A 24,954-nucleotide genomic window follows, 5' to 3' on the forward strand; every position below is an offset into this window, starting at 1 on the left:
CCTGCCGCATTCTGGATTAGTTGTAGTTTCCGAGTCACCTTCAAAGGTAGCCCCACGTAGAGTGCATTGCAGTAGTCCAAGCGGGAGATAGGTAGTTATTTATCTCTTTGACACCTGATGGGAGGGCGTTCCACAGGGCGGGTGCCACTACCGAGAAGGCCCTCTGCCTGATTCCCTGTAGTTTTGCTTCTCGCAGTGAGGGAACTGCTAGAAGGCCCTCGGCCCCGGACCTTAGTATCCAGGCAGAACGATGGGGGTGGAGACGCTCCTTCAGGTATACTGGGCCGAGGCCGTTTAGGGCTTTAAAGGCCAACACCAACACTTTGCTAACATGGAATTTGCCTTTTTCACCCTTAAGCAGGACCCAGCCAGCACCTAGGCAGAAGAGGCACTCTCCCCTGCAGCTCAGAAACTCTCAGAGCAGCTGATTTAAACTGCCTTGCTGCGCTTTGAGCAAAAAGAAGTTGGGGGCGAGGTAAGCCGCCCCATGTTCTTGTTCTTCTGAGGGGCAAGACCGAAAGCGGGGAAATTTCCTTAGAAAAAGGAAGCTCTTCATATCAAAGGCTTGCCAGTTAATTATTGATCCTTTTGCTTGTCCTGGCTCCCCCCAGGATGGTTGAATTTCAAGGTGGAAGTCTCACTGATCTATTATTCTCTTTTCTGTTGCACAAAGTGTAACTTCTTAATACGCCGCAGATTATATACCGGGGATTCTTTGAAGGGAGTGTTAACAAACCCAACCAGAACTTTTCTCCTTGTTCCTTCCTCTCAAACACACAAGGCGGACATAGCTCCAAACTCCAGAATCTCAGTGACTTCTGGAAACTAAAGTTAGAATCGGAGGAAGCCAGACGAGATGCGGGAAGCAAATGAGAAAGGCGTGCCAAAGAGGAATCAGCGATCAGCATCTGAAATGAGCCTTTTGTGCTGCAGGGAATTGCCAGAATCCTCACGGCATGATCATAAACCTTTAGGCAGCCGTGCAGAAGGCTGGTTCAGAGCAGGAGGGACTAAACTGTGCTCCTCTGAATGCCCCTGGCCTCCAGCTTCCATAAACCCACTTGGGTTCAAATTCCCATCCAGCAATTGCGCTCCCTCTTTTGCCTGGAGCTAGACACATTTCTCACAGCTTGATCCACCTCACAGGGTTGACATGAGGCTGAAAGTGGAGAAGGGAGTCCGTGCTGGGTTTCCTCAGTGCCAGAATTATTGGAGGATAAAGGTGAAAAGGTAAGCTGACCTGACCATTAGGTCCAGTCATGGACGACCTTGCATTATTGGCCGAGGGAGCCGGCGTACAGCTTCCAGGTCATGTGGCCAGCATGACAAAGCTGCTTCTGGTGAACCAGAGCAGCGCACGGAAATGCTGTTTACCTTTCCGCTGGAGTGGTACCTATTTATCTACTTGCACTTTAACGTGCTTTCGAACTGCTAGGTTGGCAGAAGCAGGGACCGAGCAACGGGAGCTCACCCTGTCGCGGGGATTCGAACTGCCAACCTTCTGATCGGCAAGCCCTCGGCTCTTAATGAAATCCCCAAGCTTCTCCGTCCCTCTCCAATTTTTGCCAAATCATCCCCCATCCCTGTGTGGGACATTATTGCAGTCAAACCAACAATTGATGCTTTGCCAGGTGGACACGTGAAGGGGCTGAGGCTCTCAGAGCTTTCCTGTAAAATTGGCTAGAGGGAACTCTGTGTGATCACTTCCTCTGTCTGCCTTGGCATGAACCTGTAACACTATTTCCTTCCTTCCTTCCTTCCTGGGCAACCACCTCTTTTTTCACTATGCTTCCAAGCTGACCACACATTCATGTCTGAGCTCTTCAGATCAGACACCATTTTTGAAGTTACATTTTGCGCTTTCGTAACTTGTATAGTGGGACCCAGGTGGCACTGTGGGTTAATCCACAGAGTCTAGGGCTTGCTGATCAGAAGGTTGGCGGTTCGAATCCCTGCAACGGGGTGAGCTCCCGTTGCTCGGTCCCAGCTCCTGCCCACCTAGCAGTTCGAAAGCACATCAAAGTGCAAGTAGATAAATAGGGACCGCTCCGGCGGGAAGGTAAACGGCGTTCCTGCGTGCTGCTCTGGTTCGCCAGAAGCAGCTTTGTCATGCTGGCCACATGACCCAGAAGCTGTCTGCGGACAAACGCCGGCTCCCTCGGCCTATAGAGCGAGATGAGCACCGCAACCCCAGAGTCGGACACGACTGGACCTAATGGTCAGGGGCCCCTTTACCTTTACCTTTAACTTGTATAGTACAGTCATACCTCATGTTGCATCTGCTTCATGTTGCTTCATGTTGTGAACGCGGCAAACTCAGAAGTGTTTACTTCTGGGTTTCACCGCATGCGCAGAAGCATTCTGAATGCTTTGCGCATGCGCAGAAGCACTCTATCGCGCTTCACATGTGCGCAGAAGCACCACTCTGGTTGTGGACTTTTTGGGGTGCGAATGGCACCCCGGAACGGATCATGTCCACAACCAGAGGTACCACTGTACTTTTAAACCTGCCTTCATTTTGCTACTGTAAGTACTGCTTCAAGACCTAGAGTACTTAAGTAAATACTACTTTTATTTCTTCACAAAAAAATGTATGGTATGTCATTGTTATTTTTAAGGGGGAGAAAACGGGTAATACCAGGGAAACCCAGTCTCCCTGAAAGCATCCTAGATTATTGTTTCTAGAAGGTTAAATCAATATTAGCTTCCAAGTTTAAGCTGCAAAGGATGGTAGCCTGTTGATCTCACTAATGTGAGCAAGGAAGGTTAATAACAATATATAATCCCCTAGTGTTCAAATCCATTCCTTTTTTTTTATAATATTTTTTATTGGATTTTTCAAATTATAATAACAGCGAATAAAAACAATCATGACAATCTTATTTCCAAGTCCATATGTCCACATCCAGAATATAACATAAAATAACAACATAAAAAAGATATACAAACACAGATAAGAAAAAGAACAATAATAACAATAAAATTTTCTAATTTTAAATTTCTTAATTCCTTATTGGACCCCCTCGAGCCCCCTTTTTAACGGTTCCAATATCAAATCCATTCCAACACCATGAAAACATTGAAAACATTAGGATTTTTCCCCCTGTCAGCCCTTGAAACTTTTGCCTCCTCTCCAAATTTTCCCATTCTTGCTGTTCACTACAAGATCTCCATCACTAGGCCAGAGTTTGAATCCCCAGTGAACCATGGAGCTCACTGGGAGGCCTTGGGTCAGTCACTGTCTCTTAGCCCGACCTACCTCACAGGGTTGTTGTGAGGATTAAACAGGGGATAAAACAGAGGATAAAACCATGCGTCCCACCTTGAGCTCCTTGGAGGAAAGGTAAGATATAAGTGTAAAAATAAATAAACTAATAAATAAAATAAATAAATAAATAAACTAATTAGCGCCTGGGTTCCCTCCCAGAGCTACAATTCCTCTTTGCAAGGGACTCTGGGAATTGTAGCTCTGTGAGGGGAAAAGTGGTGTCCTTAAAAATTCCCTGCACCCTTGAGGAACTGCAGTTCCCAGGGTGCTTTGCAAAGGGGAAAAGCCATGGCTTTTTAAAGTGGTACAGTGGTACCTCAGGTTACAAACATTTCAAGTTACAAACACTTCAGGTCAGGGCCGTCTTAAGCATATCGGGCGCCTGGGCGCCGTGGTGCAAAGATCGCTCCGGCGCGCCCCTGCGCCCTGTTTCCCACTGCGGCTGGCAGGCGGGTGCAGCACTGCTGCAGCGGGCGCAGCCGCGCGACACCCCCCTGGCGGCCCGGCGGCCTGGTGCCCGACGCCACCCAGCCTTGCCTTAGAGCCGGCCCTGCTTCAGGTTACAAACTCCGCTAAGCCAGAAATACCATAGTACCTCTGGCAGAGAAACCTCTGGCAGCGCAGCAGCAGCAGGAGGCCCCATTAGCTAAAGTTAAGTTAAAAACAGTTTCAGGTTAAGAACAGTTTCAGGTTAAGAATGGACCTCCAGAACGAATTAAGTTCTTAACCAGAGGTACCACTGTATGAGCATGCTTTAAATAAATCTTAAGGAAATCAGCGCTGAGTGCTCACTGGAAGGAAAGATCCTGAAGCTGAGGCTCCAATACTTTGGCCACCTCATGAGAAGAGAAGACTCCCTGGAAAAGACCCTGATGCTGGGAAAGATGGAGGGCACTAGGAGGAGGGGACGACGGAGGACAAGATGGTTGGACAGTGTTTTCGAAGCTACGAACATGAGTTTGACCAAACTGCGGGAGACAGTGCAAGACAGGAGTGCCTGGCGTGCTCTGGTCCATGGGGTCACGAAGAGTCGGACACAACTGAACGACTAAACAACAACAACTACAAATAAGTCTATGGTGCAGACAGGGCCTAAATTGACAAAGGCTGTGGGATGTAAACAAACTGACTGTGTTGATGACCGCAGCATCTGCTTAACGTCTGACCCCTGACATTGTCTGTTGCTCACACCGCCGGCCACCCCAAACCTCATCCCAGTCGCACACAGGCATCTCTGGATTCCAGCTGGGGTCACCATGGAGACGTAAAACCCTCATCCAAACTCACAATCATGGCTCCACTGCTGAAGAAGTAGCGAGGGGAGGTAAGGCTTCTTGCCGGGGGGAGGCCACAGAAGTGCCTCTTCGCAAACATGCCGGTTTGTTGTTTTTTATATCAGAAAAAGAAATAAAATAAAAACCACCTCTGCTCCTCTCAACAGAGATGCCACACAGCGATAATTAACTGGGATTGCATACCTGCAGTGCGCCAGAGGCCAGAGAGTGTGGGTAATTGCAGCAACGGCACCGTCACATCGACTAAGTGGGCAGCACTGGAGGGAGGGAGACTTGGCAGGGCTTGTGCGAAAAAAAACCTTTTTTCCTCTTCAGTTGGTAAAGATGGGGGAGAAATAGGGTTCTGCTTGCATTTTCATGAGAACCCACTGAACTCATCTTTCCCAGAAACAATATGTACACTGAAATACAACCATCCTTCGATATCCCCACTTCTCTGGTTTTTACAATGCAGTTCTCCAAGTCCCCAGAAATGTGGGCACACAAAATATGCTAATATTTGTATTTTTAAAGAGTTGGGGTTTTTTAACGGTATAATGTATCTATGTTAATGTTTTAAATGTGTTGTGAGTCACTTGGGGACCTCTAGGTAACAAGCAACTAATATGAAATAATCATTATATTTGGGGATGTAACCTATGGAAATGTTGGAGAATGCTGCTTGCAAAAGAAGTGCGAAATTAAGAGAAATGCATGCCAAAATGGTAACAAATTTTGAGAATGTAATAAGAGCATTGGGTTCTCACAGTGGCCAACCAAAGGCCTATGGGAAACCTGCAGAAGGACCTGCGTTCAAGAGCAACTCTCCCCCCCTGTAAGGTAAAGGTAAAGGGACCCCTGACCATTAGGTCCAGTCAAGGATGACTCTGGGGCTGTGGCGCTCATCTCGCTGTATTGCCCAAGGGAGCCAGCGTACAGCTTCCAGGTCATGTGGCCAGCATGACTAAGCCACTTCTGGCGAACCGGAGCAGCGCACGGAAACGCCGTTTACCTTCCCGCCGGAGTGGTACCTATTTATCTACTTGCACTTTGATATGCTTTCGAACTGCTAGGTTGGCAGGAGCTGGGACCGAGCAACGGGAGCTCACCCCGTCGCGGGGATTCGAACCACCGACCTTCTGATCGGCAAGCCCTAGGCTCAGTGGTTTAGACCACAGGCCCACCTGTGTCCCTCCTGTAGTTTGCAGCAGCTGGTGGTTCAGAAGCATGACTTTCTCCAGCCGTGGAAGCAGAGCAGAGCCATCATAGCTAGTAGCCAGCAGCAGACTTAGCTTCCTCCGTGAATTTGTCCAGTCCTATTTTAAAGCCACCCAAGTTGGAAATAACTCTTTTTTAATAATAATAATAATCTACAAACAGGTGAAACTATGGTAAACTGTGTTTAAGACTGGGGGGAAATGAATAAAAGCGAGAAAAACTGAAACAGACAGTGTCACACATCCCTTCTTATCAGTTACTCCCCCTGAAGCTGGATGCCCTTTGCCCCTCCCAAACATACACCTCAGGGGAGATGGGAATGGCTGCCCTCGATTCACCAGCACATTTCCAAGGGGCTGCTGCCCTGCCCTTTTGAGGTCCAAAAGTTTAATGGTGGCTGCAGGAGAGAGGGCGCGATCTTAGCTCTGCCATCACCACCCTCTGTTTCTGTCAGAGTTCAGGGAATCCGATCCCTCGCACGGTGGGGAGCCAAGAATTAGATAAACAAGAAGAGTTCTTACCAAGTCTTTTATTCACTATTCACAGAGAGAGGCTTTGAAAAGTGCCTCTCTTGCAGTAATGGCGTTGCTCCGAGTGAAGCCCCACCCCCTCCATCTCTCCTATTATACGTCATCCCTAGGTTGGCAGATTTGTGCTTTCTACCTTTGAGCTTTCTGTTCTCCTACTTTCCACGCCCGCCGGGTTCTGGGAGAAGGGGGGTCTGGGATGCTTTCTAAAGACACTGAGCCTGTCAGCTGTCTCTACCCTGGTGCTTCTTCTTTCCTGCTCCCCTCCCAATATTTCCCAGCTTCTCCCCCTCTGCAGCCTCTGAGCTATGACGTTCTGCAAACCACTGTTGTAAATCTTTACTGTCTCCCTCTTCTCTGGGGGGGTGCAGGAGAAGAGGGGGGGTCTCCACCATTCCTCCTCAGTCCAGCTCCTGACATTTCCCCTTCCTAGACTGCCTCGTTCATGAACCACAGGAAGAGATCAGAAGTGTCCGCTCCTGGTTTTAAATGAACTACTGTCCCAAGTTCTGTCCAGACTTTGGGAACACACACACACACACACACACACACACACACACACACACGCCAGATTCATAAACCACACTTTAACCCCAGCTTATTTGGACGAACCAGACTTTTCCATTAATTGGCCTGATGTGTAGTTTCAAACTGCTCAAGACTTAAGGACCGTCTCATACAAAATGTAGCCAGAGGGTTACTGCTTACAATAATGAATTGTGTTGCCCAAATTATGGCTGTTGACCATAATGCCAAGGTCTGGAACATTAGCCCTGGAAAGGTTCCTTGGGCTTTCAGAAATCCCCCCGTCCGTAATCATCAACAGAGCGGTGGCCTGGAAAACAGATGAGGCTGAGCGGAAGCGCCGGTAATATATGAAAAGCGCCTTATGACTTCCTTGGGTCTTTTTTAAGCATTTCGTGATTGCCAATCGCCATCAAGCCAGAAACGCAAAGGCTAATTAGAAGATTCTGGTGCTCCAGAAAACCAGCGCTGGGTCATTTAGACATTAAACCAAAAGGCCTTCAATTCCCAATAAATTTGTAATAAAATAACCATCTCCGTTGATTGAGAAATCAGAGGAAGGGAACAATAAAACCATAGAGGGGGCACACAGGAGCCCCTGCTGCATTCTGCTGATCCCTATCAATCAACGTCTGCAATTTGTATTTACCGAGCAAAATAACAAGTTGTTGGCTATGGTGTATGTACACAGCTGTATAGTGGCAAATTCATAAGTGCAGGGTCCCATCATGAGTCCTGTGGGACTCATTAAAAAATTTTTGGGATGAAATATACAAAGAATTAAAAAAGATAGTTAAGTATTCGTTTAGAAAAGATCTAGAACTATTCCTTTTGGGAATGCTAAATGAAGAAATAAAAGCAAGAGACAGATGTGTGTTGATGCATGCAACAGTAGCTGGCAGACTCCTGATCGCAAGAAATTGGAAAAGTGTTAAAGTTCAGAGTAAAGAAGATTGGCTAATTAAATTAACAATATACCAAAATTTAGCAATAAAAGTTGGGGTATTGAAAGGGTTAAGTGAAGAAAAAGCAGGAAAGGATTGGAAATCATTCAAACGATATTTAAAGAAACAGGTGGAAAAAGCGAATCTTGTAGCAGAGGTATGAAGGGCACAAAAAGTTTTTTAAAAATTATAATAGAATAAAGTATGCAATTCATCAAGGAAATATAAATCAGTATAAAGGAGAGGTTGGAAGCCATAAGTGGTGGAGGGGGTGGGGGTAACTTTTCAAATTTTTGTTAATTTCCAGGATGTCCTTGTTTATTATACATATGATTTAATTTTATGTTATCTTTATGTATATATGATTTGGATTTAATTTTTTATTCACACTTATTCTTTGTTGTATATGTTTTTCTGTTCAAGATTATGTTCGTGTTGCATTTGTTTCTTTTCCTTTTATTATTGTGTATGTCCTAAATAAATTAAATAAAGTCTTTATATATATATATATATATATTTAAAAATGAGTCCTGTGGGGCAGCATTGAGGGGGGGGGGAGTATCTCCTGAGGAAGCAGCAGATCAGTCCATAGGCGTCCCAGCCAATGTGGTAGCAAAAAGCGATGCCTTATTTGGAGGCGAGATGCTTGCTGCCCTATGTAGATCCTGCCCCCTGAAGCAGTTGCCTCACCTTGCCTCGTGCGTGGACCAGCCCTGCAAGCAGTATTTGCCACTTTATGAACAGTTGTGGCTTCCCTCAAAGAACCCAAGGAGCTGTAGCTTGTTAAGGGGGCTGAGAGCTGTTAGGAGCACTGGTGGAGGAAGAGGAGTACGGGGGGAGCGTACCGCCCCCAGCAGCGCGATCCTGGTAGGGTGCCATCGCGGCTGCCCCCCCCCGGCCCATGCTGGGCGCCACGCCCCCAGGGCGTGCGTCATGCCCCCGGGACGTGCACCAGCCCCGCCCCGCCTGCTCTCCACCCCCCACCCCCCGGTGCTGGAGCAAGAAGCTCCGGCACTGGTTAGGAGACAACCGGCTGGTGCTATTGGGACAAGCTGAGATCTCGGGACAACCTTCAAGGGCAGGCCCATGGTGGCCCCATAAGTCTGGTCCCCTTTCTTCTGGGGATGGGAATGAGGACTCTGAATCACAATGGGAATCGCCTACAGGGCCAGCCTCAGAAACACGAAACGAGTCCAGGGTCTCAGTGCTGTGGGATTTTGAACCCAAAATTAATAAATCAATATTTTAAACATCAAACAACTTCAATATTTTATTCAATATTCAAAGCATGGGATATTTAGTACTGTATATTTAAACATAAGCAACAGTTTGAGAAGTTGAGCTTCTTCTTTTTTGCAGAGGTCCCCCAAAGTTACAGCTGCCATATTTCAAGAGCTAAACATCCGGACAGCTTTTTCAGAGCGATAGCACAAAAAGGTTGTGGAGCTTTCTTTTGGCGATCGCCCCCCACCCCCACCCCGGCCGCCACCAACCCACTTGTACCCAAACCCACACCAGAGCCCAAGCCCAAACCCCTGTGCATTCACCATCCGTGTATAAGACGACCCCCAATTTCTGACTAGTTTTTTAATGCAAAAAACATCATCTTATACACAGGAAAATACGGTCTTTAATCTGCAACGGCAAGTACACTAAGTAAAAGTTATTGGACTTTTCCGTGTATTAGACGAGGTTTTTTTTTACTCCAAAATAAAGTTAAAAAATGGGGGGGGTCAATTCTCCCCCAAAAAAGCTCAACAACTTGGGGCCATCTCTCACCATTTTCTTTAATTTTAGTCCCCCAAAACAGGGGGCATCTTATACATGGGGGTGTGTTATACACAGAAAAGTACAGTATATGTTCTTTAAACTTTAAATGAAAGTGTATTGCGTAGTTTTTATAGGAGGGGAAAGAGAACTATCTGGTCAAACGACCCAAGGCTGTCGGCCACATAATCTTTAAATGGGAACTAAAGTCTAATTCCCACAAGTCCCATTCCCACCCCACCCCGGCCTGAGGAAGTCTCGTTGATGTAGAGGACTGCATTGCAGAAGCCTCCGTACAACCAGAATCTCCCTCATTTCAGGAATACTGTCCAAAGTTTTGGTCACCTCACCTGACAAAGGATATTGAAGAACTGGGAAAGGTTCATGAAAGGGCAACCAAGATGATGAAGTGATTCCCCTATGAGGAAAAGCTGCAGCATTTGAGTCTTTTCAGTTCGGGGAAAAGACAAGCTTATAGAAGTTTATCAAACAATACATGGCATGGAGAAAGTGTAAGGGGGAAAAAACTTACTCTCTCCTAACACTGAAACTTAGACTTCCAGTGAAGCAGAATGTTGGAAGATTCGAGACCTATAAAAGACACGACTTCTTCCTCAAGTATAGTTGGACTACGGAACTCCCTGCCACAGGAGGCATTGATGGCCACCAGCTTGGATAGATTTAAAAGAGCATTTGGACAAATTCATGGAGAGGACTATCGATGGCTGCTAGCCATGAATCATAGAATCATAGAGTTGGAAGAGACCACAAGGGCCATCCAGTCCAACCCCCTGCCAAGCAGGAAACACCATCAAAGCATTCTTGACATATGGCTGTCAAGCCTCTGCTTAAAGACCTCCAAAGAAGGAGACTCCACCACACTCCTTGGTAGCAAATTCCACTGCCGAACAGCTCTTACTGTCAGGAAGTTCTTCCTAATGTTTAGGTGGAATCTTCTTTCTTGTAGTTTGAATCCCTTGCTTCATGTCTGCTTCTCTGGAGCAGCAGAAAACAACATTTCTCCCTCCTCTAGACGACATCTTTTTATATATTTGAACATGGCTATCATATCACCCCTTAACCTTCTCTTCTCCAGGCTAAACATACCCAGCTCCCTAAGCCGTTCCTCATAAGGCATCGTTTCCAGGCCTTTGACCATTTTGGTTGCCCTCCTCTGGACACGTTCCAGCTTGTCAGTATCCTTCTTGAACTGTGGTGCCCAGAACTGGACACAGTACTCCAGGTGAGGTCTGACCAGAGCGGAATACAGTGGTACTATTACTTCCCTTGATCTAGATGCTATACTCCTATTGATGCAGCCCAGAATTGCATTGGCTTTTTTAGCTGCTGCATCACACTGTTGACTCATGTCAACTTTGTGGTCTACCAAGACTCCTAGATCCTTTTCGCATGTACTGCTCTCAAGCCAGGTGTCACCCATCCTGTATTTGTGCCTTTCATTTTTTATTTTTTTTGCCCAAGTGTAGTACTTTACATTTCTCCCTGTTAAAATTCATCTTGATGGCTATGCTCTGCTCAGCTGAATCCTGGGAGCTGGAAGCCACAGGAGGGGCATGTGCTCTCATGCTCGGGTCCTGCTTGTGGGTTTCCCCAGGCACCTGGCTGGCCACTGTGAGGACGGGACATTGCACCAGATGGGCCATTATCCTGATCTTCTTGCATTCTTCAGCCCTCGCAGCAAAGCCCATCCTTCCTTGTACTCAAAACCAAAGTTCTCAACGGAAAGCAATGTAAACTGCAGCAGGAGCATCTGTGTGATTCTGCAGGATAGAAGTGGGGGGGGGAGAGAGGCGCCCTCCCTTTAATGCGCTAATTATGATCCCGAAAACACTAATGGGATTAGAAGGCAAGATTCGGTGGCTGCCTCCTGAAAATCATTAAGCCCCATTAGAGTAAATTAACCTCCACTCTTCCACTGAGGAGCTTTCTGGGTCCTTTCCAGACATCTCTCCTCCCTGCATAGAAGCAATGAGCCCTTGGTTGGATGCTGGGGTACCAGAACACACTTTGATATTTGTTTTCTCTCCCCTCGATTAATTTAGCTTAATAAACTCCGCTGCCTACAGGGGATTCTCCTCTTGGAACCGGGGCTTGCGGAGGGGCTGCATCCTGCTAATTGTAAATTAAGGTAGCCTGACCTCAAGTGCCAGAGTCCCGCCGAAAGGGAGAAGTGGAGAGGGGGGGTTCTAGCCGGCTGGAACGGAGCTTGGGGAAGGGCTCCAGGGTCCCCTTGCGCTATTAACAACTGGAAATGCTTGATTACCTCCCATCCCGGTTGTCGCGCCCAGAGCCTCACTCGAGCTCACCTGAAATATTTAATTACAGTGGGGAAAGGAGGCCTCAGACTCCCACACCAGCACACAGAGAGAGAGATCTAATTAAATGGTGGCAATGCTTCAGACATCCAGAATGAGCCACAAGATATGGGAGAAAGACTCCAGACCGGATTCAGGAAGAGACCAGAAGGAGAGTCTTCATCAGAACTGTAAGGCAGGGCTGGGGCACCTCAATGTGGCCCCCGGGCATCGCTACCTGGCCCCTGGAATTCCGCCCAAGCCACACCCTGCTTCGCATCCTCCTTGAGAGTTTGTGGCCTGAATAGAACATGTGTTTGTTTGTTTGTTTGTTTGTTTGTTTTTTAAAAAAAGGTTTTCGTTGAACTATTTTTGCAAAAGCTCAAGGTAATACAAAATAATCGTACTGACACAGAGCATGAGGTGGGGAAATGGGTTGAATAATGATGGGTGGAGAAGGGGACAAAAATGGTTTCCATTCTGAAATGGTTTGCATTCTATCTGAAACTGTTGAGTCAAACCAAAGGGGGAGATGGGGTGTCAGAGCCTTATCTTTGTTAGTAACATACATAATGAACTGAACTCCCGTCTCAGAGAACTTGTCTCTGCTCATTTCTCCCCCGGCACTCCATGTTCATGTCTCATTTAGAGCTGATGGCCAGACCCTTTTACATAGCAAGCATCAGCAGAGATACTTCCAAGAACAGGAAGTTTCTAATCTAACAGCCAGGAGTTCAGGCTTCAAGATCAGATCTCTGTGAACCAGACTCATGATAACCCCTTCCCTAAAGATGGGCAGGAGAGCAAGCAGAAAGTCGGGAGTTAAGGCTTGCTGTGTGCCATGTCTTTGCACCCTCGTGTTGTGTTTCTTTCTTGCCTGGAAAGTGGAGAGAGAGAGAGAGAGAGAGAGAGAGAGAGAGAGAGAGAGAGAGAGAGAGAGAGAGAGAGAGAGAGAGAGAGAGAGAGAATGTGTATGTGTGTTTAGAATCTAGCCTACTGTACAAAGACTGAATGTAAGTTCATTGGCCCACCTGCTTTTGCCTCTGCTTCCCCCATTGGCATGTGGCCCCTTGGAAGGCTCCCCAGAAGGAAATGTGGCCCCCACAGTGAAGAAAGAAATCCCTGTTTCACTGGGCCCTGCACCACCAAGTATAAAGGTAAAGGTACCCCTGACCATTAGGTCCAGTCGCAGGCAACTCAGGGGTTGCAGCACTCATCTCACTTTACTGGCTGAGGGAGCCGGCGTTTGTCCGCATACAGCTTCCGGGTCATGTGGCCAGCATGACTAAGCCGCTTCTGGCGAACCAGAGCAGTACACGGAAACACCGTTTACCTTCCCACCGGAGCAGTACCTATTTATCTACTTGCACTTTTGGTGTGCTTTCGAACTGCTAGGTCGGCAGGAGCTGGGACAGAATAATGGGAGCTCACCCCGGTTGCGGGGACTCAAACCGCTGGCCTTCTGATCGGCAAGCCACCTAGGTTCAGTGGTTTAGACCACAGCGCCACCCGCTTTTCCCTTCTCTATCCTCCATTTAGACAAGTCGCAAGTTTATTTCCAGCCAGGCGAAAACACTTGAGCCGTGTGTGAAGCAGAGCTAGAAAGGCGGTGTGCCTGGGGAGAGACATGAGGGCCAGAGGGCCAGATGGGGAGGCTTGGGGGGCCGCATTTGGGCCCCACCCCTGAGGCTCCCCACCCATGACTTAAGACCTCAGTGAGCCACAGAACCTAGCTGGAGCAGCATCCTAGCCTGTGTGCGCTTGTACTGTATGTGGCCTGAATGCACAGGGAGCTGTCCAAGGTCCTGATTTCCTGCCCAGACTCCTCCCAAGCTTCACCAGCTCCCCCTATGGGACTCATTGTTTGCAGCAGGCCATGCTCACAACATGCAGACTACGGTACTATGTGGTCACCCGCAAGGGCCCTTGCAAGGCAGGAGTGGCAGGGTGTGGTTGAGGAGAGGGTGCAGCCTGGAGGGAGCACTGAGGTCTAGGCAGAGAGGCCTGAAGTGCTGTATTTGGCCTCTGGGCCGGCAGTTCCTCACCCCTGTCCCTGCACAAAATAACAGATGTTTTCCCCAACAAAGACACAAAAGAAAATTCATCGGAGAGAGAGAGAGCGACTACATTGCTTGAAAACTTTTTGAAGTGTAGCGAGAGCAAGAGATGGAAAATATCTATAATGGCTGAGAGAAGGGACAGAGTGGCTGGGAGGTGCTCCCCCCACCCACAACGCCACCCCTGTTGATGTGGAACAGTTCATTAGAAGGAACGGAGAGCCCTTCTCCACTGGGGAGGCCACATTCGGACCTAATGAGCTGGCAACCCCATCAGCGTCCCAGAGTATGTGGCACTGCCAAGCTCCGGTGGCTAAATGGCCTGCCTCCTGCTCGTTTGAAGGAAACCGATTCACGAAATGGAAGGCAACAGGGTTCGTTATCTTTACATCCCATCTTTTGATGATGGCCAAGGGGCGCAGGTGGAAGCAACCACAGAGAAGCTCCCAGCATGCAGCTCTGGCCGGCAACTTCTCCTGGTCTCGGTGGGGTTTTCACCTTTGTATCCTCCTCTGTCCAAACTTTGCACCATCTTTGGATTGTTCCTAAGTACACAGCCAGCCTACAAGAACACTTGAACCAATAGAAACACCTATGAATAGATCTGTGCAATAACAAGCACCCTGCCCCCCCCCCACACCTCATCACGCAGAGGTGGGTACGTGACCAGCAGGCCTACTCTCCCCCAGGCTGCTGTTCCCCGAAACTAAAGCTCTCATGGAGAGATTGAGATAAACTTGTGAAGGGGACACCGGCTTCTACAATGTGAGATGAGCTGTACATTTTGAGGTTGCAGCATGGTCATTTCTCTAGCAGAGGAGTAACAACAACAGCAGCAGAGCACTGTAAATGCTAAGTATTATCACCATTAACAGGTTCATTGTGCAACAATAACAAGCCCATCTTGCCCAGTATCCTGCTCTCACAGTGGCCAACCAGATGCCTCATGGGAAGCAGGATCAGAGCACAATGACCCTCTCTACTTCATAATCCACAGCAACTGGTATTCAGAGGCACAGTGAAGGTGGAATCCAGCCATTGTAGTTAGCAGTCATCAATAGCCCTGCCATCCACAAATTTGTCTAATCCTCTTTTAAAACACTGTGTGTGATCCAGCAGGGATATTACATTCTCACTACCTTGCTGTGTTTCTCAATCCCTCGCTACATTCATCTTTTGCACTTTCACTTTCCCTACAAACTCAGCTGCCTTCATGCTGCCATCATGCTTTGTGGCCAGCTCCTGTCATTTTTGTTTTCCTAGTTCTGTCATGCATGCAAGTTAACGCTAGAAATTCCATTGGTAAGTTTGATTCCACTAGTTGCGGCCTCAACTGAGACAATGGTTTTCTTTCCAGTTCCTGCCCTGACCGCCCCCACATCACCTTGCATGCTTGGCTGGGGACACAGAGGGAGGTGCAGCTCAGACTGCTAATCATCATCATACCCACTCTGCAAGGGTATTTTAGTGTGGTAGCACCTACCCTCTGGAACTCCCTGCCCTTTGATATCAGGCAGGCATGCAGGCACCTTCTCCGCACTCTTTCATCACCTGCTAAAAACATTCCCATTTAGACAAGTCTGTCCAGATGTTTAGAAAGCCGATGGGAGTTTGTTTTTAGTCTGTTGTTATTTTAACTACTAAGAAGTCTTAAATTATTGTTGTCCTAGTGATTTGATTGCTGTATCTTTGTTTGCAAATCACTTTGAGGGTTTACAATCAAGTGGTGTAGAAATTTTACAAAAGAAACAAATATATATGCAGTATGGTATATACAAATCGCAGTGGTGGCAGCGCTGGTGGAAGTAGAGGTATTTAAATGCTGGAAAGTGCTACATCAATATATTATTGTCATCAATAGGTCCATTGCGGATACAGGGATTATAAAAAGAAGTAAAGGTAAAGGACCCCTGGACGGTTAAGTCCAGTCAAAGGCAACTATGGGGTTGCAGCACTCATCTCGCTTTCAGGCCGAGGGAGCTGTTGTTTGTCCACAGACAGCTTTCCGGGCCATGTGGCCAGCGGGACTAAACCGCTTCTGGCACAACGGGACACTGTGACAGAAACTAAAGCACACGGAAACGCCGTTTACCTTCCTGCCGCAGTGGTACCTATTTATCTACTTGCACTGGCGTGCTTTTGAACTGCTAGGTTGGCAGGAGCTGGGATAGATCAACGGGAGCTCACCTCGTCACAGGGGTTCAAACCGCCGACCTTCTGATCATCAACCTAGCAAACCCACACACTCCCTGGGGGACAAGTCCACCTCCCGCCTTCTCCACCCATGTTGTCCATGCACATATTCCCTCCTCAGTCCACTTACTTGGGTGTGTGAGCCTCATCCACGCGATTGCCCAGCTGGAATTCATGGGACTTGCTGCGGTGCAAGGTGGTGAAGCCTGGGAAAAGGTGGATGAGTTTCCGGGAGGATGGGGGTGGCGTCCCCGGGGGCTTCCCCTTGTTCCTCCTCCTGACTGGCGGTGTGCCTGGCGGCGTCATGGTGGTGACGATGTTAGGGGTGCGTGGCGGGGTATGGGCAGCATGCCGCTGCCGCGGGGAAGGGGGCAAGGAGCGGTGGCCGGACTCCAGCGGCGGGAACAGCCCTGGGAAGCCTTCCACAGCCAGCCTGTCCACATGGGCATACCCCGGTCCATGCTGCAAGGCCGAGTGGCAGTAGTGCTGGGTGCATTTGGACTGAGCTTTGGGGCTCGGAGAGAGGTGGGTTCGAATCCACTGCATGGATTCCGATTGGCACACGGAGTTGTTCTCCTTGCCCGTCTCAGTCGTTGCCGGCCACTGGATCGTCCAATCTTGCTTGGAAAGGCTACCACCTGTGCAAACAGGAAAGAGGGAGAATCACTCTCATGCAGACACTTGCAAAGCAGCGGTAATTTAACAAGAGGAAATCTATGCTACACATTTAAATACATTGAGAACTTATTTAAACTTTCAACGCACCCAGAGGGAGCAACCCAGGAAACATTTTTGCCTTCAGTGCCTCATTTTCCCCCAGTCCCAAATTCCCCGGTTTGAAGCAATTTGCAGTTTTAAAAATATTTTTTTAAAAACCTCATCAAGATTAATCGGCAGTTTGATGCAAATTTAACTCTTTTATTGTGTGGTTTTGACTACGGCACACATTTTTTCAAGCTGTTCCCCTATATATAATGCAGTCATGCATATTTGTTCCATGAACATAGGCATAGGATTTATTCCGATATTCATATCATATTGATATGTAATTTTGACAAATGCGCACATTGTTGCAAGCTAACAATGCATTTTGGTACGTCCAGTTTAGCAAGCCGTTCTGTGAAGCACCTCCCCAGCCATTTAAAAGGGGGTGGGGCTTGGGGGAGAAGGGAGAGGCTTGGGGGGAAGCTGTGAGGGGGCAGGGTCATTGAGGTGTAAAGGGAGGGAGATTTGGTCAGGTAAAGGGTAGCTGGAGTTGGCAAGCAAAGTGAGCAGGGGAGGCTGGCCCAGGAGCTGGCACAACTAGGCTCCATGAATGCCTTTAATCCCACTCCTCCCTCTTCTTCATGCACCCCACACACCACCATTTCCTGAATCCATTCAGGAAGGAATCCTAAGAAATTGCACTTCATTACCCAAAAGTGCTATTGGACAAAATAATAGACTCCATCTCTCTCTCTCTCTCTCTCCCCAGTGAACCCAGGCTCTGCACTCCCAGCACTTTTGATCCAACGCCTCTTAAGAACTCATGAATAAAAAGGTGATATTTGCATTCTAAAAAGAAGTCCATAGCGACCCCAACTCTTTTATTATTATTATTATGCCACTCTGGATTATTAATTGATAGCCCTGTTATCTCCGCATCCTTTTCAAGGAAATCAATTTATTTCAAGCTCTTGAGAAGGGAGAGGGAAGGACAGGCAATGAGCTGCAGGACAAAAAAGGAAGAAGGGTTGATTAAAAGGAGGGGTTTTTTATGTTTTTAAAAAGTGTGACAAGGCGGGGGGGGGTCGTCTTTGGGATTGTTCCCTCCAAAGCTGGTTAATAAAAAGAAAATCAGTCAACGGGAAGGGGGAATGAAAGGAGAAGCGGTGCCTGCGCAGGGCTCTTTGTCTCGGCTGCTAATGCAGTGGGATGTTTCGAGAGAGGCTGAAAGGGGTCTGGTGCAGAGACGGAGAGAGAGAGAGAGAGATCTGGTGGAGTTTGAGGGGCTGGACTGACTGGGAGTGGAAAGCATTAGCAGATCAGACAAGTGAGTCCTCCAAAGGATAATTAATGGGCGTCTGGAGAAAGAAGCTGCAGAAAGACTTGGAAGTGAATTTGGGCAGCTGACAGAGTTAAGCATCAAGGGAGCCCTTGCAATAGAAGGACTGCCTCTGATCCCAGAGGAATCTGAAACAGCCTGTTTGGATGCCGGAATGTCCTCGGTGCTCTCTGCCCACCTGGGCGATTGGACAGCCGACAAACTAGCATCCTAGTCTCTGAGGAGTTGGCTGGCAACTCAAATGAAAAAGAGAAATGTGTTGCCCCACTAACACCCCCAACCAGTCTTGACAGTCTTGTGGGTGCCCTCCAGATGTTTTGGACTGCCACTCCTGCCGTGGGGAGCACCAGCTTGGCAAAGGATGCTCTAGGCTGCTTCTGCAGAGACGCAGCTCAGAAGAAGGCCAAGCAAGGCAGAAATACGTTATGCTACATTCCTCTCCAGTCAACAGACATCCTGTATTCCGATCGCCTTGAAGGTGCCAACAATCAGTTGATCTGGGGGTGCCAGATCAGTTGATCAATGGCACTTGCTAAACCCCATCATTTCTTTGCAAGTGCCATTGATCAGCTGGTTGGTGGATCCTGCAAGCCCCTGCTTTCGGCAGGGAAGCCGTGCCTTTACCTGTACCACAATGGACATGATTAATATGATGTAAGGTATAGAACAGGTGAATGTTGCTCATCCAACATGGCTGCATGGGCTAAATGGGGGAGCCTGGGGAGTCTAATAAGGCCCATGGGGCAGAGGTTCCCCACTGCTGGCCTGCAAAGCTCCCTCCAGCTCTATGATTCCACATTGTAATACCTGGGATTGCTTCTGAAGAGGGGAGGGTGGCCCTAGAATTGTAGAGTGGTAAGGGGGACCAAGGGTCATCTAGTCCAACCCTCTGCAATGCAGGAATTCTGCCCACAGCCATCCCTGGTGGGCTTGGACCACCAACCTTCCGGTTAACTGCCAGGCACACTGACCCATTGCGCCACAGCCTCTCCTCACTCTCCAGCCAAGACGTCAAGCAGTTTGGGGATGCGTTGAAAGCAACCATTTCCCATTTTGCACAGAGCCTTCCAACCCCAATCAATCCAACTTCCCCACCCTGCAAAATAGCAGACAATTGTGATGCAATAATAGGAGGGCCAATCCCTAACAGGGACAAACTCTTGCAGTTCTTGGTCAGTAAAAAAAAGGTAAAGGACCCCTGACACTTAAGTCCAGTCGCGAATGACTCTGGGGTTGTGGCGCTCATCTCGCTTTACTGGCCGAGGGAGCCGCCGTTTGTCCGCAGACAGTTTGTCCGGGTCATGTGGCCAGCATGACTAAGCCGCTTCTAGTGAAACCAGAGCAGCACACGGAAATGCTGTTTACCTTCCTGCCAGAGTGATACCTATTTATCTACTTGCACTTTGACGTGCTTTCGAACTGCTAGGTTGGCAGGAGCAGGGACCGAGCAATGGGAGCTTACCCCGTTGCGGGGATTCAAACCGTTGACCTTCTGATCAGCAAGCCCTAGGCTCTATGGTTTAGACCACAGCGCCACCCGTGTCCCAGTGGGAGATGATTATCCAGGGAGAACACCTTCTTTGGCAAGATTAATTACCACATTGCTAATTAATTATGATTGATGGTTGCTAAGCAGAGGTGTGGAGTGGCTGAGAGAAGGGTAGCCCAACGTCCAACCAGGAAAGGCTCTTCATATCGGAGCCCAATCTGGGGTCATTAAACCCCACAGCCCAGGCTCCAGGCATGTCCTTGCCATTCCCTGCATTCATTTATCTGCTCTTTTATTTTGATGGTTGTGTCATTACATGATTGATGAGCACCCTCGTAAAAATAACCTGATGCTTCTCCCAGTGCGTCATGCCTAAAAATATCGAAGTAGATTTTGGGGAGCCCATTCTCAGCTAATACCTGCTCACACAAAAGCGTACAGGATGCTTTTCAGAGACTCAGTTTTTGGCATTGTTGAGCCGTCACAGACCCGGAATCGGTGTGTTCAGATTTTTGCATCCTGCCACCGTCGGCTGTCAAACCTCCTTGGTGGATTTTCATAACATTTTTGTGTGTGCTGTGCCCTTGGAAACGCCAAAACAAGCACGTAGAATACATGTCTATCTCGGCTCAAAGAAAATGTGCATAGCTTGGTGCGAAGATGGTGGAACAAGCCCTCTGCGGAAGGGTTGAATGAGTTGGGTATGTTCAGCCTGGAGAAAAGAAGGCTGAGAACTTGTCCACACTTACTTTTCCTCTGTGCTTTTCAGCTTTAAAGCTCTGAGTCCGAGCACTCTTGTTTTTGCTCTCCCTGTGCAAACCATCTTTACCACTGATTTGGAGCAAACAGCCATCTGTGAATTGCCATTTGTTTCACTTCAGCTTTAAAGATTGGGGTTTGGGGTTTGGGGTTTTTTGCAGGGAAAGCTCTGGAGCAACAACAACAAAGAGTACTTGGACATGAAGATTTAAAGCCTGGGAAGCACAGGGCCAAAGTGTGAATAAGCCCTGAGAGTTGATATGAGAGCCATCTGAAGGGGTGTCACATGGAAGATGGAAGCAGATTTTCTCCTCCTCCGGGGAGCAGGACCCAAACCAATGGACTCAAATGACAAGAAAGGATATCCCAAATGAATATGGGGAAGAACTTTCATATGGTAAGAGTTGCTGGAACAGCTGGGAAGTGGGTGGACTCTCCTACATTGGAGGCTTTTAAACAGAGGTTGGATGATCATCTGTCAGGGATTCTTTAACTGTGATTCCTACATTGCAGAGGGTTGGACAGCAGGGCTGGTGCGTCCATTTAGGCGGACTCGGCCATTGCCTAGGGCGCGGAAATGGAGGGGGCCCTGCCGAGCCTGCCCCACAAAACCCCACCACCACCACCGCCGCCCTCCCAAGGCGCGCGCTTGCGCTCCTCCCGCCTATGGAGGGGACGCCGAGAGCTCCCCAGCGGCGGCAGCAGCCGCAGCAAGCGAGCAAGCGGCGGCGGTAGTGGCGGCAAGCGCCCGCAGCCGAAGCCTTCAGCTATGGGCGCTGCCGCCGCCCGCCCGCCCGCCTGCTCGCTGAGGAGCCCCCAGCGTCCCCTCCACAGGTGGGAGTAGCGTGAGCCAAAAGGAGAGCTCAGCGCCCTCCCGCCCACGGAGGGGACGCTGTGAGCTCCCCAGCGGCTGCAGCGAGCAAGCGGTGGCAGCACCCGCTGCTGAAGCCTTCAGCTATGGGCGCTGCTGCCGCCACCGCCGCTCACTTGCTGCAGCCGCTGCCGCTGAGGAGCTCAAAGCATCCCCTCCACAGGCGGGAGGGCGCCGAGCTCCCCCCCTTGGCCCGCGCTCCTCCCGCCAATGGAGGGGACGCAGGGGCATCAGCGGTGTGCGTGCGTGCGTCATGACACCCGGGGGCGCCAGAAGGTATTTTTGTCTAGGGCACAAAAAGCCCTAGCACTGCTCCTGTTGGACAGGATGACCCTGGGGGACCTGCCAACTCCACCATTCTATGGTTCTATGACCAATGCATTGTAGATTAATGTGGGTGCACCATAGCCAATATTTTACATGACAAACTATTATTCTCTCTTTGATTCATACAAAACCAGTGACCTATTCAGGCATTCAATGAACTGGGGGGGGGATAAAGCATGTATGAGGCCTGGGAGGGGCATAACCCGCAACCTTCCCATGCTGAATGGGGCACTTGAATACAAACTTTTCGTGCATTCGGGTTAGAAACGTCCCCACTATTGGGAACCCAGATCTTTTGTCCGACTCAGGAAGCTATGAGGCTGCAGCCAGTGGGAATGCACAGCCCTGATCTTCTGTTGAAGGCAAACACCTGAATAGGGCTCAGGAGAGACACCTACAGCAAGGAGTCAGGAAAACAGTATGAGTAAGCTTGTTCCCTCAGCCTGTCCTGCCCCTACTAAGTATCACACTACTGGAATCCATGTGCCCCTTTCCGAGACATGCTTTATCCCAACACCACCTTGATCTCTGAATGTCTGAACTGGGCTATGGCTCTATACCAGGGGTCAGCAAACATTTTCAGCAGGGGGCCAGTCCACTGTCCCTCAGAACTTGTGGGGGGCCGAACTATATTTTGGGGGAAAGAATGAATGAATTCCTATGCCCCACAAGTAACCCAGAGATGCATTTTAAATAAAAGGACACATTCTACTCATGTAAAAACACGCTGATTCCCAGACCGTCCGTACCCATGGCATACACAGTTCACCTGTCCTCATTTAATCCCCACAACAACCCTGTGAGGTAGAGGTTAAGCTGAGATGCCCTGAATGGCCAAAGGTCACACCCAGTGAGCTCCATGGACCGAATGGAGATTTGAACCCTGCTCTCCCAGGTCCTAGTCCAACACACTAACCACTACACCACACTGGCTCTCATGGGCAGACCTATCAGTTAGTGGCTATGACTTCTCTGTGATGAGCCCCTCCTTCACCTACCCACATCATTTGCAGACATTTAAAAGCCCTCAGATTTGTTACCTCCCCATCCCTTTGTTTCTGCCCTCTTGCTTTTTTCCTCCCTCTACTCCAGTGGTAGCGATCCATTTTCAGCTCGCAGACCACATTCAATAAAAGACAACTTTCCAAAGGCTGCATGCCAATGGCGGGCAATGGATACAAATCTCCCGTTTCTACAGCAGGCTGCTACGTTCCAGCCCCACCCACATCCCTCCATCCAGGTAAGCAACAGGTGTTATCACAGCTCAAGGACACATACCAGCCAGGCAAAACCACTCAAGGAGGGAGCAAAAGATCACAGAAGGGTCGTAGCTCAGTGGCAGAGCATCTGCCTAGCAAGTAGAAGGTCTCTGGTTCAATCCCTGGCAATCTCCAGGTAGGGCAGGGAGAGACTCCCTGCCTGAAACCCTCAAGACTAGAATCTAGACTCATAGAATTGTAATGTTGGAAGGGACTACGAAGGGCATCTACTCCAACCCCCTGCAATGCAGGAATCTGCAATGCATAGAATCTAGAATCATAGAATTGTAATGTTGGAAGGGACCACGAAGGGCATCTAGTCCAAACCCCTGCAATGCAGGAATCTTCTACCCAGCATGGGGCCCGGGCTCACAACCCTGAGATCAAGAGTCTCATGTTGTACCAGCTGAGCTCCAGGCATTTTAAGCTAGATGGACTAGTAGATCTGAATCAACATAAGGTAGCTTCCTATGATCCTCAAGGAGGGCCAGTGAAGGAATGCTGCCTGGTGAGAAGATGTGTGGCCCCAGGAGAGTCCTGAGGGCCAGGTGGAGGAGCTTGGTGGGCCGCATATGGCCCCTGGCCTGAGCTTCCCCACCCTTGATTCAAGACCTCAGTGAGCCACAGATCCTAGCTAGAGCAACATCCTGCCTTGGGTGCTCTGTCCAGAACACACAGTGAGCTGTCCGTGGTGCTGATCTTCTGCCAGGCCTCCTCCCAAGCTTCACCAGTTCTCCCCAAGGGACTCTTTTGAATATAACATGCCCCATACTACCTAGTCATTTGCAATGGCCCTAACAATGCTTCAAAGAGAGACCCACAGTGGTATCGGAGCACCCAACGCAACCACTTCAAGGTAGGCATCCCTCCAAAAAAAACACCACCCAGGACCACAAGTCCCTCGCCCTGCGTTTCGCTGGGGCCCTCGCGCAGGCTTACCCAGATCCCTCGGCTGACCGCCACTAGGTCTTCCGAGGTGAGAAAGCAACCCTCGTTTTTGCTTTCTCCGAGACGGCAACTGCTCCTCAAGTGTGTTCTAGCTTTCCTCCCCCACAAGAAAAAGCAAAAGTTACTACGGCAACCAGGAATTTTAAGCCACGGAAAAGCAGAAAATGTCACGAAGGGCTGCTGCTCATCGCGACGGGCGCACTGCATCCAAACGCAAGCGAAAGGTGCAGAGGATTTACAGCTCAGGTGAGTAGAGCATCTGCCTGGCAGGCAGAAAGGCACCGGGTTCAATCCCTGGCACCTCCAGGTGGGCATGGGACTGTTTCCTAACAGCACCCTCTCAGCACCCTCACCAAACTACAGCTCCCAGAATCCTTTGGGGGAAGGGGGAATGGTCTAAAATGGTATGGTGCTCTTTCAATGTGTGGTGTTAATATGGCACAGATCAGCCTGGATGGTGAAGGAGATGTTTCAAAGCACCACCCACCAGCTTGGTTCACACTAGTTGCCTGGTCCGAGAACTACCTCCACTCACTGCCGTTCTGTCTGGCCATTGGGAACAAAATGAAGCCTTGGTACCAGCCTGTTTTCCTCCTCCCTCGCTCACATTTCACTTCCTTTTCCATCATGTCTCATTAGACCAGGCATGTCCAAAGTCCGTTTTGGGGGCCTAATCTGGCCCGCCAGTCGATTTAATCCAGCCCCTGTGGAAGTATATGCCTTGGGGTAAAAATATTGTAAAGAAAAAAAGCTCAACAACTTCAATCCTAAAAAAAAAAAGCTCAGCAACTTTGGTCGGCCCTCACACACGTTCACTTCATCAAATCTGGCCCTCTTTCAAAGAAGTTTGGGCACGCCTGCATTAGACTATAAGCCGCTGTTTTAAATGGACAGCTGCTTTGAGTGGGGAAGGGCTGCAGCTCAATGAAAGAGCCTCTGTTTCGAATGCAGAAGGTCCCAGGTGCATCTCCAGGTCATGCAGGGAGAGACCCCCTGTCTGAAATACTAGCTAGAAGGACCAAATATCTGACTCACCCTCTCTCCTCTAAAACCCGGAGCCAAACCTGCGGCTCTGAAGGGACCCAGGCTGCCAAACCCTCTTAGAGGGAAAACATTAGGTTGACATTGGACGTGGAGGCTCTGCTTCCTTTTGCTGGCCTACACAGATC

The 24,954-nt window shown here is 49.0% G+C and overlaps 1 protein-coding gene across 1 annotated transcript in view; it reads right to left on the reverse strand.

Annotated features, from left to right (window-relative positions):
- Positions 1-24,954, reverse strand: part of KSR2 (kinase suppressor of ras 2) — a 184,574-nt gene that overhangs the window by 118,842 nt on the left and 40,778 nt on the right. The window contains exon 4 of the mRNA XM_088660098.1: positions 16,219-16,726. Coding sequence (XP_088516224.1) covers positions 16,219-16,726 — 508 coding nt within the window. The remainder of the gene's footprint in view (positions 1-16,218; positions 16,727-24,954) is intronic.

Source organism: Zootoca vivipara, chromosome 16 (assembly GCF_965207765.1).
Source record: "Zootoca vivipara chromosome 16, rZooViv2.hap1.1, whole genome shotgun sequence".
Classification (NCBI taxonomy): Eukaryota; Metazoa; Chordata; class Lepidosauria; order Squamata; family Lacertidae; genus Zootoca; species Zootoca vivipara.